The sequence below is a fragment of the Spizellomyces punctatus genome, assembly GCF_000182565.1.
Source record: "Spizellomyces punctatus DAOM BR117 chromosome Unknown supercont1.7, whole genome shotgun sequence".
Taxonomy (NCBI): Eukaryota; Fungi; Chytridiomycota; class Chytridiomycetes; order Spizellomycetales; family Spizellomycetaceae; genus Spizellomyces; species Spizellomyces punctatus.
The window spans coordinates 133,960-145,258 of NW_015971543.1; the positions used below are offsets into that span (position 1 = coordinate 133,960).

The 11,299-nt window shown below is 47.5% G+C and overlaps 5 protein-coding genes across 5 annotated transcripts; 2 read left to right on the forward strand and 3 right to left on the reverse strand.

Annotated features, from left to right (window-relative positions):
* Window positions 1–75: 75 nt before the first annotated feature.
* On the reverse strand, window positions 76–1,447 carry SPPG_04379 (uncharacterized protein). The gene is made up of 7 exons (XM_016752619.1): window positions 1,342–1,447; window positions 1,230–1,280; window positions 1,029–1,149; window positions 815–927; window positions 670–752; window positions 340–614; window positions 76–250 (listed from the first exon to the last, which is right to left on the reverse strand). The coding sequence occupies exons 1-7, from the start codon at window positions 1,436–1,438 to the stop codon at window positions 235–237; spliced, it is 756 nt and encodes a 251-aa protein (XP_016608074.1). The 5' UTR covers window positions 1,439–1,447; the 3' UTR covers window positions 76–234.
* Window positions 1,448–1,505: 58 nt separating this feature from the next.
* SPPG_04380 (uncharacterized protein) lies at window positions 1,506–3,130 on the reverse strand. Its single transcript, XM_016752620.1, has 6 exons — window positions 2,671–3,130; window positions 2,570–2,605; window positions 2,280–2,505; window positions 2,077–2,221; window positions 1,947–2,016; window positions 1,506–1,884 (listed from the first exon to the last, which is right to left on the reverse strand). The coding sequence occupies exons 1-6, from the start codon at window positions 2,906–2,908 to the stop codon at window positions 1,682–1,684; spliced, it is 918 nt and encodes a 305-aa protein (XP_016608075.1). The 5' UTR covers window positions 2,909–3,130; the 3' UTR covers window positions 1,506–1,681.
* A 365-nt stretch (window positions 3,131–3,495) lies between these two features.
* On the forward strand, window positions 3,496–5,154 carry SPPG_04381 (uncharacterized protein). The gene is made up of 10 exons (XM_016752621.1): window positions 3,496–3,819; window positions 3,877–3,886; window positions 3,947–4,036; window positions 4,101–4,110; window positions 4,188–4,193; window positions 4,261–4,361; window positions 4,417–4,553; window positions 4,617–4,690; window positions 4,755–4,856; window positions 4,917–5,154. Exons 1-10 carry the CDS (start codon window positions 3,668–3,670, stop codon window positions 5,051–5,053), a joined length of 819 nt encoding a protein of 272 aa, XP_016608076.1. The 5' UTR covers window positions 3,496–3,667; the 3' UTR covers window positions 5,054–5,154.
* Window positions 5,155–6,337: 1,183 nt separating this feature from the next.
* On the forward strand, window positions 6,338–8,296 carry SPPG_09189 (uncharacterized protein). Its single transcript, XM_016757346.1, has 2 exons — window positions 6,338–6,465; window positions 6,532–8,296. Exon 2 carries the CDS (start codon window positions 6,590–6,592, stop codon window positions 6,920–6,922), a length of 333 nt encoding a protein of 110 aa, XP_016608077.1. The 5' UTR covers window positions 6,338–6,465; window positions 6,532–6,589; the 3' UTR covers window positions 6,923–8,296.
* Window positions 8,297–8,414: 118 nt separating this feature from the next.
* On the reverse strand, window positions 8,415–10,354 carry SPPG_04383 (tRNA:m4X modification enzyme). The gene is made up of 5 exons (XM_016752622.1): window positions 10,147–10,354; window positions 9,939–10,063; window positions 9,592–9,879; window positions 9,330–9,528; window positions 8,415–9,269 (listed from the first exon to the last, which is right to left on the reverse strand). Exons 1-5 carry the CDS (start codon window positions 10,222–10,224, stop codon window positions 8,592–8,594), a joined length of 1,368 nt encoding a protein of 455 aa, XP_016608078.1. The 5' UTR covers window positions 10,225–10,354; the 3' UTR covers window positions 8,415–8,591.
* Between the last annotated feature and the right edge of the window lie 945 nt (window positions 10,355–11,299).

Sequence of the window (11,299 nt, forward strand, 5' to 3'; positions counted from 1 at the left end):
CCTATAAAGGAACAGATCGGAGTGGGGATGGAAATGGTGTGTCATCTTTGTTGCTATAGTAATGAGGGTTCAGAGTAGCAGTGCAGATTGGGTTGATAAATATTAAGCATTTCCAAGTCCATCTCCCAGAAATAAGAGTGGGTTTTATGCTGCCCTTAGCAGAGATCCATGGATAGAATGTCAAAAGCTTGGGATTGCTCATCCTACATACACAACTCCATAGGTCTACGGTAGTTATTTCTTTGATTTCCTGCAACATAAGACGGGATCAGAGCGGTTCAACGGCTTGCCGAGCACCACCCTCGAGTCTTCCACTGATATGCTGGAAGAAGTACTCACTTGGCTTCAGCCTCTTTGACTTTATCCTGGTACGAATCAGATCTCATCACATCAAGGAACGCCTGTACATTGTTGTCTTCCAATATATCAGCCAGAAACGGGTACCAAGGATTTTTGTACAGCTTTAACACCGATCCTTCGCTTTCCAGCGGTATGGTGGCAAAGCTCTTTGGAAGTGACTTGAGCTTGTTGCCTTGGAGGAGACAGTATTTTAGAGACTGGAGGTTACCAATCTCGTCGGGAAGGGAGGTCAGGTCGTTGTTACAGAGAACAAGCTGGGCACCCAAGTCAGCGCTGTGAGTAATAAAACTTTGAACCGATAATACATACAGTTGCGAGTTGTGTCAATTTGCCAATTTCTGCGGGTAATGTCTCAAGATGGTTGTCAGACAGATGGAGGGATCGAAGCGTTGCTAGAGCCAAGACAATATCAGCCAGAATGGAAATGTAGGAGCCAAAGGAGAAAGCAACGTACTCAAGAACCCAAAATTTGGCGATAGTTCTTTGAGCTGGTTACAACTCATATCCAAAAACACCAGACTGGGACAACTTCCAAAACCCTGCGGAAGTTCATAGATAAAGTTGTGACTGGCAGACGCATAACACAGAAAACAAGATCGATTGAGTACCCTGCACTGCATCTGGAACTAACGCAAGGCCAACAACACACAGTATTTACCCCATTTTACCTTGCCGTCAAAAACTTTAGCGTTCTTATACCGTTAATTGTTTTGGGCAGTTCACCCAGCTTATTCCCAAACACAGTGAGCATCTCGAGGTTTTTGAGACGGACAATGTTTTCCGATACATCTGACAATCCGTGATTGTCTCAGATCAGTCCAGGTAAACCGGGTGCAGCTAGAGGATTGAAGCACCAGTTTCAAGCTTACCAGTCAGCCGGTTATGAGCCAAGTTGAGTCGGGTCAGAGATTCAACCTCCACTTTCGAATTGAAATCCATCAGAATATAATCAAGGGCAGCAGCAAAAGGATACGAGCTCACACAATTCCGCGGGAAGATGCTTCAACCCTTGCTCATTGAGGTCTAATGCAGTAGCATTGCTTGCTCGTGCATTTTCGATGATCGTTTTCAAACCCATACTTGCGGTTGGTCTACCCTGCACTCAACGACGCCGACACGTCCGAGGAACAGCAATCGTGATTATGTCAGCAATATCTTGCCCACTGAAGCAATCCAAATAGATGTCTTTTTACAAAACAACAGAAAACCAAGATACATGCACCATGTCGAAACTACAATATCACAAGAACTTAAACTCCTGAGACCTTGACCCATAAACGCCACTATTCATCAATGGACCACCCAATGTAGTATTCCGTCTTCACTCGTGCTTCTTGACCTTGCCCTTTGCTTCTTCAACCTTCATCCTCGCTCTCGCTGCCGCCGTGTTCAAATAGATTGACAGGCTGTCTGTTATCTTGTGAGTATGCTTCGCAAAGGCATCTGATGCCGTGTGAAGGTAGGTGTCAATCTGTGCCCTATTCGCGAGGTATAGGCGTGGGGTCGCGAAAGTGAGGATCACCGCTGAGAGCATGGTTAGCAAATCTGTAGGTGACCATATGTAGTTAACTGGTGTGCAGACGTACCAGTATAAAAAAGTGTGCTGGAAGAAATATATCCAGAGAGCAGGTAGACGAATCCAGTGAAGAGAAGAGCCTGTACACGAAGAAAGAACATGAGACTCTACGACTGTTGCCAAAATCCAAACTAACAAACCTTTGCAGATCGGACATTATCATCTACAGCAATAATGCTAGCCACGTAGGAGAAGGCCAAGTTGATCGTGTCCACAACGAAATCAACCCAGTCTCGAACAAGATTACGATTGACTGGCTGGCGATTTGCATGGTCCAAAAACCACCTGCAAGGACATTAGTATCCATATTTTGGGTTTGACACACTAAATTCATTAAACTTACATGGTAGGAGGCTTTTTGACACCACCATGTTGCTGCACATTCACAAACAAACTCCCACTATACACCCACAAGTTGACAAAAACCATGTTGGCAAAAGTCGCTGAAGCCAGCAGGAAGGATAGAATGCGAATCGGAGAGTAGTGAGTCAAGGCGTAGTTGAGGGAAAGTAACGTTGAAACAGCAGCCAGGGAGTAGAGAGGGCGCTCCCAGAGAAGCAGTGAGCGAACTAGACAATCATACATTAGCCATTCAAGTATTCAATACATTAATACAGACAAACAAGAGCTTACTGTAGGACTTCACATAGACAGACTTATCCGTCGTGACTTTGCACAACACACACGAGTCAATAACGCTGCTCCCCATAACAATTACACAAACGCCAACTCACCACCACCTTCAGTAACTCTTGCTTTTCCACCTCCTACATCATGGTGGACAGCCATAGGCGTTGAAACGGTTGTATCAACATTAGAATCCATTGTTCTCAAGTCCTCCTTTGTAGCAGAATTAGGATTGGCTCCTGGAAAAATATCCTGAATTGTTGGTGGAAGCGCACTGGTTGCAGTGGAATCAGTATCTGTTGCGTTTGCAGAAAGAAAGTGCGAATCGGTCGAGACGTCAGACATGAATAAGAAAAAGAAAGGTTGGGGGTGTCGGTAGGTTTTTATTCAGTTTTGTTTTTCTTTGAAATGGCTATGACTCTCTTGTGTTTGTGAGTGTTCACGTTACCTTTTGGTTAAAAGGGGGGGCAAACATCCGTTCACTTTTTGAACACTTGTTCATTACGCGATGCGCGTCATTACGTGTGTGTCAAGGGTTAAGTGGGGGGGAGGCCATGTTTGCGTCATGTTTATCCACCCCGATATGATTATTACGGCGTACAGTATAGTGTACTGACAAAATAACCTTTGTGAAGAGGTAGTCTTGGGTAGTTGGAGTGTGACGCCCTTTGATAGCGCAAATGCCCAGATTGGACATGTAGCGGAATACTTGGAGAGATACGTTGTGATCAATGCTTGCCAATTGTAGTAAACCAGATTAAAGCAAAGGCAGTGACGGGGACTTTGTTAGAGATTATGGTTACCTTGCAGACGTTTCAATACTTACCAACAATTAAGATCACAAACAAAATGAAGACCTAGAAGGGCAAAGGGCTGGCAGTGGGACGGGAACTCATCAGTTGCCCCACACTTGGATCTCAGTGGGTCACGTGCCTTGCTGTGCCATTTGGCGGAGAACGAGCAAGCTTCCGACGAAATTCGTTTGGTTTTTCTGACATTTACAGATCCTTGTCAATATTGCCATAACAGCGCCTCAAGAAAGCACCGTCAACAGCCACCTTGACACACTGGACACTTTTTTATCAATCGAACGTCAATCACAGCATGGATCCAAACGGGCAATCCCCAGCAGTTCCAAGGGGCACTACGGCGAACCGGGAAGCAAGAGCCAAAGAAATTCTCTCCAAGGACACTAAAAAAGTACCTGAGTTTCAATATCAGAAATTGATGAATGAGACCGCTCGTAATTGGGATCTGTAAGTAGCTGTTTGTTATAGATAACTTTAAACATTCTGTCCGCTCATTCTATCTAGATTTTATAAGGTTTGAATACACGCAGTAACGTTTGAATCCTGGAGTGGGCTATCAATGCGCTATGAACAGAGAAATACAACAAACTTCTTCAAAGATCGGCATTGGACAGATAGAGAATTTCCAGAATTGCGACCCTCCGGCGGCGAGAAATCTTCAAAGGTGAGGATTAAGCACCCTTTTGGACCCAAACACCTGTTAAAACATTCTGATTTCTCTCATCCAGAAATTGCTAGGTGTGTTTTGATATTTAATAAACGCTCGCCGATGGCTTCAGCTCATTTGCGTCTCCTCGTGTCTCACCGAACGCCAGAACTGGGTAAGCAAGAAATCGAGCATGGAAATGTATGCTTTGGAAGTCCAGTAACACATGCCTTTCTTGACAGGCTGTGGGGTGGGAAATTTTCTCTACCCATTACTAGACATCAATCAAGAGCTTTTCATCTACGCGTGCGACCTGTCGACGCGAGCTGTTGATTTCGTCAAGGTAGTCACGGAATACATCATAAGAATCCAGTGTCAAAGAGCTTATTGATGCATAGGCAGATCCGAAATATGCTGAAGGCCGCTGCAAAGCCTTTGTTTGCGACATTACCAAATCGCCTCTCACCGACAGCATCCCCGCCGAATCACTAGATCTGATATCTGCACTATTTGTGTTAAGTGCAGTACCTCCAGCGTGAGTGGCTCCCTCAATGCAAGCATCTTTCTGATTCAGTTATGAACAGTATTGCCTCTGTAGCAACATGTCAGCATCAATAGAAAATCTCAAAACCGTTCTTAAACCGGGAGGAATCGTTCTCTTCAGAGATTATGGTATGCATATCTAAAGCGATTGCTTAGGGCCCTTTTTTGCTGGACTCTCATTACCGGATTCTAGGTCTCTACGATGCTGCCCAGCTCCGCTTTAAACCTGGATCAAAGATGGACGAGAATTTTTATGTTCGACAGGACGGAACCTTCTCTTATTTCTTCAGTACAGGTATCCTCATTTCGTCTGTTATTAGAAATATGTTAAGCACGGACTCATTCCATTGTTCAGAGCGCCTAGAAGAACTGTTCAAAGTAGCCGGGTTCGAAGTGCTTGAAAATCAATACGTCGTTAAGACGGTGGTCAATCGCAAGCGGGACTTGTCAATGGAACGTGTGTTTGTTCAGGCTAGATTTCGAAAAATGTAGATTCTCTAATTAGAGGGTACATAGAAGATAGAATGATAAACGTATTAAAATATTGCGCGACTATTTAAATGCAAAATATTAGAAGGCAGTTTTAATCACAAGTCTTTCAAAAAAAGCCCAATGCTACAACAAATACCACTGGCTACCTCGGCCAATTTTTAACGTCTGCAATACGTACAGCTTTCTGAAGCTTTTTCAGTCAGAGCCGAAATCGACACGCCACCGAACCGATATCACTGTTCAATCAATGTTCTGTGTCTCCAGCACTAGTTTATTAACGAAAAAAGCACTCCACGGCTGGTGGTATGGACTCCTTGGCTACCGGCTGCTCAGACCCCCCATGCCACTCGATTCAGATGGCGGATCGCCGCATGTTTCTTCATCGGGGGAAAGTAACAGAACTCCACAACCCCTCAGGTTACCACGAAGAAGCGCGGATTAGAGCAGGCATCTCATTTCGCTCCTGAGTGGACTAGCTATTTGAGCACACCAAGACGAGGTGTGCGGGATGCAGGTTGCGATGTTGCGCAGCTGCGCCGTAATGGGATTGAGGGTCTGGAGACTCCCCTCGTCGGACAGGAGGGGAGCCGTATCCGACGGGTAGCCGGAGGGCTTCATACTGATTTCTAGCCAGATCAAAGGTGAGTTCACCTAGAACAGCAGAGCTGCAGTTTACTACGAACAATGTAGGTCATAATGGACTATCACGAGAGCGAAGAGATTATAGATGGGAGGAGAGGAAAACTGGCGCACCGTGAGGGCGAGTTACTCTACTCTCCTCACGATACATCGCTTATTACCTTTCAAAAAAAATCTAGACAAATCTTAATGACCTGACATGAGCTACAATTTTTCTTGTATTCTGTTAGCGGTAGATTGAGCCTTGCACACTTTCGATAGAATATTTGAAATGTCATTCTGAGACATCGTGCAGGGGAAATTGTGCGCAAATATCTGGAGAGTCTTGACATACTGTGCTGGGTACCAACATTGGGAAGATCCAATTCGATCCTACACTGCCAATGCTGGTATGCCCCAAGCTTATATCTCGTTGAACTCCAATCATCTCTAATATTTTGTTTTATCTGGATGTCACATATGTCGTGATGCAAAGAAGTACTCTTCGCAAATTGCGCAGCATAGCGTTCTTTGTGGGAATCATTACGTAAGCAATTAGCAAAGAAATCTTCTATCACTACAACACGCCCATCTCGTGCGCAGTAAACACACGCGTGCCCTGGGGGTTATAAAATGGCCCCCTCCAGCCGATTCCCCCCTTCTCCATCTTGCCTTTGCTCGGTCTTCAGACCATCTCAACAGCATGACCAACGCGAGCTTACAAGCAGCTCTCATCCGTCTGAGAACCTGCCTTCTCAGCGGAATCGGCCAAGGCGTCACGACAGGTGCGCTAGGTTGGTACAGCGACAGCCTACATCTGCTACCGACATTCTCTGTTCCTTACCCTTTCGGTTCGGCAGTCTGTTCGGGTGACAAACAGAGCAGGCATATATGCCACAAAGCGTTTCCTCTCAGTGAATGAGGCCAAGATGTAAACGCAAGGTACTTACGCATCGCCTTTGGACATGCGCACTTACTCATCTATTGCGCTCGACAGGCTGTAAACGCGAAAAGGAAAGCAAGTGCTCCTATTACCGAAAAGAAATTCACTTCACTTTCTCTACAGATTCGGCCAAGAATGCAGGGAGGCAATCAGCCAGTCTGGCGCACGTACTTCAAGCCCTTTACGGATTCGGCCAAGACTGCAAGGCGGCGTTTAGCCAGCTTGTCCACGCACTTCCTAGTGCGTTCTCTACGGATTTGGTCAAGGAGGAAAGATGGTCTCACAATGACGTACACGTAATACTCTAACGTTTCTGGCTGACAGATATTCTCACATCGCCATGTAAGCGGATGCAGTCAAGCGATTACGATTGTTGAGGTGAGGGACGATAGTGGCATCGGCTACCGTTCATGCGCTAGGACCGGGTCGTTCAAATGCTGCCGAGCCTCCCCCTCCATTGCTGGGGCGTGCGCGTGGGCTCGGCGGGCCGTTGAGGTGAGTGAAGATGGTGGCATCGGCTAAAATTCATGCGCTAGGACCGTCCAATGCTGCCGAGCCTCCCGCTCCATTGCTGGGGCGTGCGCGTGGGCTCGGCAGATTGTTGAGGTGAGGGAAGATGATGGGGCGTGCGCGTGGGCTCAGCGGCCGATGCGCGGATATCAGGGTTAAGCGCCGATTCGGGACCGCCGACAAAAGGGTGCTTAAGCGTTGCTCGGCCCCATTGGCGAGGCTGCAGCGCTCTAAAGTCGAGTTGCCCGCCTCGGCGCATCTCGTAGGTAAGTGGCCCCCTCGGTCTCCCACGGCAAGCATTGCATATGCGCAGGCTCCTTGAAGCGTTGCTGAGTGCTTCATTGCTGAGGCATGCACGTATTCATGGTTAAGCGCCGATTCGGGGCCACCGACAAAAGAGTCTTTGAGCCTTGCTGGCCTTGCCCATTGACGAGGCTGCAGTGTTTCAAGGTTGAGTGGCCCGCTTCGGCATCCCGTAGCTGTTGCAATTCTTGTATGTGTTGGGTACTTGAACGTTACCAGATCCTCCATTTGGATTGACTTGGCCCGAATCGTCCTTTCGATGTTGTGGACGGAGATCCACAGATTTTTCGAGATACATGACGTCGTTTAAGATTTCACTAGGAAGATCCGCTCAAGAGATGTTGGCGTTAGAGATCTGGGACGCGATGACGTCGATCACGATCTCGCAAAAAAGATGGACAGAAGATAGACACATTGTCGGAGACATCCCGTACCCACTCCTAGGGAGGGTCTCGTATACCTGCACCCTTTTCATACCGCAGGGGTTGCGCAGATACATCTCGGAGGCTCGGAGGGGCATCCCCTGTTCATACCGCCAGTACCGTCATCATGTGCTCGATCGCATAAGCGTTACCGAACCATGAGGTGCGTCATAGGGCAGGTACTCTTGACGCGTTGGGTCCTCCACCACACGCGTACGCGTTCAAGGGGTCAACTGAACCCTACCGAGGTCCGCGCCTGGCGCCCGATCATTCAGTTGGGTGTGATCTTCAGATTTGGTTCTCCAGCTACCGTCATGAGCGACCCTGGTTCAATCAATTCTGGATGGCTGCAATAATTTCTGGGCGTTCCTGGGCGGTCGTTGCCAGGGTACGCCTAATGTCGGATCAGGGTGATGTGCCAAAGTTACACGCTATAAGGTTTGCTTGTGTTTTTTTTTTTTTTTTTTTTTTTTTTTTTTTTTTTTCACGCGTCCAAGATTCCACGCGCCTACCTTAAACACCTTAAATTGGAATACGCGTGAATTTGAGCATCGAGGGCTCTTGGACAGCGCGTTGAAGTTGCCGACACACAGTATTTAGAGATGAATAAGATCAGTGAGTGATGGTTTACATCTGTAAATAAATGTTCAAAAAATTGTTGCAACGGAATCTCGCTGTTTTGCTCTGTTGCCTCTCGCGTCTATTTCAACTGCGCCCAGTTTTGTGCATGGCTCTAAGAGTATCAGCTGTCTCCCCCCTTCCACCGCGCAACTAGCGCCAGATTCTCCAAGCTCTTGTCTTTACCAATATAATACACGAGGTCCGCCTCGAATCCCAATCTTCTCAAATATAATAATCGGCCATGATCGAATATGCGTTTGCACTGAAAACCGATTTTCTCTCTTTCTGAGAACGACAGGCCTGACCAATGTTCACCGTCCTTTTGCAAATCTACGGCATCGACCGCCTCAATCGTGTGTTGATCTGCCTCTTCGTCATCCTCTTCTTCTGTCTGGCTCTTCTCCCCATTTGCGACACCTTTAAGAGCACTCTCCTCCTCAGCAGCCCTCCGTTGTTCCCGACTTCCACAAACAGCCCACGTACTCATCACGCACATGAACCGAAATTCCTCTTCGTTGACCCCAATCTCATCCAAATACTCATGATCAACGTACATGCCGTATTTACAAATCTGGTGACAACAAAGTGCAATGACGACTCCTTGAATGTTGCCACCGTTCTTTACGTAATGTCCGATGCACCGGAGAGTGATGTCAGTTGCGGATCCGCAAAGATGTTTAGAGACTGCTACGCTCTTTTCTGATCGGATGCGACCATATTGCGTTAGATCGAGATCTTTTATATCCATGGAGAGCCGATCAACCCATGTTGTCGGGTCGAGTTTGATGTTTGCGTCAAACTGATGATACTCCTGGTTAGCACCGTGTTTTCCCTCTAGAGTAGTTGGACAGCACGGTACCTTTTGCCGGAAGTTGCGACGATCCACCAAAACATATCTGGAAGGGTCACCGACGGCGACGTGTATCCAATTTGCGAGTTCGCCTTTTCCGCATCCGAATTCAATGTATACGTTACTCTGCTGGAGGAGTCCCAAACGATCCAAGTGGCCAAGCAGCGATGATTGTTGTGTGGCATGTTTTCCACTGTGTGATATATCACTGCGCAAGTGAGAATGTGGGTCGTGCCCGACGGCAATGAGATTCTATAGTCGCAGCACTTACAGTCTACTGGCCATTGCGGGATGTGATAAGATGAACGTATCAAAGTCATTCTTTCCCTCTGGTAACACCTTGGCATGCAACCGCCGTATTTTGTCCACTAATGCAGTAAACATGTGGGGCGGCAATTCTCTTAGGCGGTCTTTACTAGTCATTCCATCCGCATCATCGGATGCGAGCGTAGGTGGGAAACGAGGAACATTGATATCGTCAACGTGAAATGGGGGACAGGGTTTGGGGCGGCTGTTGCACTTTTTGAGATGCTTTTCCACATCTTTTGCTGAAATGTTGCTAACAGACGGGTTTGCTTTGACGTCCTTTTAAACAAATCGTGTGGGTAGGAAACGTACTGTTTGGGATCATAAGGGCATGGAATGCGATCACCAGGCTCTCCCTCCTCCAGAACCGAGTGTTGCCCACAATAGGTCTTCCCTGGCTTCACCCCCAGATGGCAGTATCTCCTTTTCCGCTTGACCTGAACAAACAAACAAGACGTAGTCAAATGACAAGCGCCGTCCCCACAAGTGTTCACTGTCAAACGGCCGTTCTCTCACTTACCCAATAATGACATTGGTTATCTCTTGCTGGGGGGATGACTTCCTCTGCTTCTTCCTCTTGCCTCTTCCTCTTCGCCATAAACCCCGTTCCACTGTGATCGATGCAGTGTGTTAATTTTGGGCCCTTTCTCACTTGAGGGTGTCACTTCAGTTACGCCTGGATGCAATGCATGTTTCAAATCATTCCAATGAATGAAACCGCCTTCAGAGTTTACGTAAGCCATCCATCTGCTCGAAGCTTCGTTCAACCCGCACGTGTCGTTGTGTGATGTTGGCCAAGGGAAGGAAGGGCTTGAAGGGACAAATAGGCCACACATTGGCAAGATGCCAGTTTCCAGGACAAGAACACTGGAGCCTAGTCATCCTTGTAAGTCTGGCTGTTCGAGGTCCCCTTTTGGAGGGGAAAAGCCTTTGCCGTGCTCCTTTGCCCATGTCGCACCTGAAAGCATCAAGCAGGAGCCCGTACAAGAAATCCGTGGCGCCAAGAAAAAAGAACACCTGAGCAAAATGCCCTGTTCTTCCTCCACCCGTCCTTCAAATACCTTTTTTTTTTTGTTTCGTCCGAACGCCCATCACGATCTCGTCACACTCTGGTGTGATATCTCACACCCCCATTTTCCTACTTACTTTATTTGAGTGACGGAAATCCCCCTTTGGCTTGACGTCGTGTCGCGTTCGTCATACAAATGTGATATGCCCTTTCAGATCCCAGTGCGATGACATATGGCGATATACCCAACAAATAAACGTATTGAAAATCAAGTTTCTGGTAGCCGCCGGGGTATGAATTACCCCCAAGATCCCCCGTGGTGATCGGTCGCCTTTTGAGTTTTGTGTGATTCTCTCGAGCACAGGATACTCCTGTCATCCCACTTTAATTTTGAATGACAGGGACCAGAAGCCCTGAGCGAAAGAGATTTCCTTTCGGGATCTGGTGTGTGTGTGGTGGGGGGGGGGGGGGGGGAGGCTCCGAGTTTTATAACATAGTTCCATTGTTGGAGAATGATCTCACATGGGCTTCATCGTTTAGACCACGGAGAAAACACGGCCTTTCAGAATTCAAAAAAATGGTGGCGGCTTGAAACACCCGACCCAATTGGGGGGCTCGGCCGGGCCCCCGTTCCTTTCCCATAAAAGGTGGGGGGGGGGGGGGG

What these genes read in the sequence shown, in the direction of transcription:
- SPPG_04379 (XM_016752619.1), bottom strand. Translation starts at nt 1,438, where the DNA reads ATGGGTTTGAAAACGATCATCGAAAATGCACGAGCAAGCAATGCTACT. An exon ending in CTAAAGTTTTTGACGGCAAG is followed by an intron (nt 928 to 1,028) that starts GTAAAATGGGGT and finishes TGCGTCTGCCAG; the next exon opens with TCACAACTTTATCTATGAAC. An exon ending in AATTGACACAACTCGCAACT is followed by an intron (nt 615 to 669) that starts GTATGTATTATC and finishes TTGGGTGCCCAG; the next exon opens with CTTGTTCTCTGTAACAACGA.
- SPPG_04380 (XM_016752620.1), bottom strand. Translation starts at nt 2,908, where the DNA reads ATGTCTGACGTCTCGACCGATTCGCACTTTCTTTCTGCAAACGCAACA. An exon ending in GTCAAAAAGCCTCCTACCAT is followed by an intron (nt 2,222 to 2,279) that starts GTAAGTTTAATG and finishes ATGTCCTTGCAG; the next exon opens with GTGGTTTTTGGACCATGCAA. An exon ending in ATAATGTCCGATCTGCAAAG is followed by an intron (nt 2,017 to 2,076) that starts GTTTGTTAGTTT and finishes CTTCGTGTACAG; the next exon opens with GCTCTTCTCTTCACTGGATT.
- SPPG_04381 (XM_016752621.1), top strand. Translation starts at nt 3,668, where the DNA reads ATGGATCCAAACGGGCAATCCCCAGCAGTTCCAAGGGGCACTACGGCG. An exon ending in TTAAGTGCAGTACCTCCAGC is followed by an intron (nt 4,554 to 4,616) that starts GTGAGTGGCTCC and finishes TTGCCTCTGTAG; the next exon opens with CAACATGTCAGCATCAATAG. An exon ending in CTCTTATTTCTTCAGTACAG is followed by an intron (nt 4,857 to 4,916) that starts GTATCCTCATTT and finishes TCCATTGTTCAG; the next exon opens with AGCGCCTAGAAGAACTGTTC.
- SPPG_09189 (XM_016757346.1), top strand. Translation starts at nt 6,590, where the DNA reads ATGAGGCCAAGATGTAAACGCAAGGTACTTACGCATCGCCTTTGGACA.
- SPPG_04383 (XM_016752622.1), bottom strand. Translation starts at nt 10,224, where the DNA reads ATGGCGAAGAGGAAGAGGCAAGAGGAAGAAGCAGAGGAAGTCATCCCC. An exon ending in ATAACCAATGTCATTATTGG is followed by an intron (nt 10,064 to 10,146) that starts GTAAGTGAGAGA and finishes TTGTTTGTTCAG; the next exon opens with GTCAAGCGGAAAAGGAGATA. An exon ending in CCCGCAATGGCCAGTAGACT is followed by an intron (nt 9,529 to 9,591) that starts GTAAGTGCTGCG and finishes TCACTTGCGCAG; the next exon opens with TGATATATCACACAGTGGAA.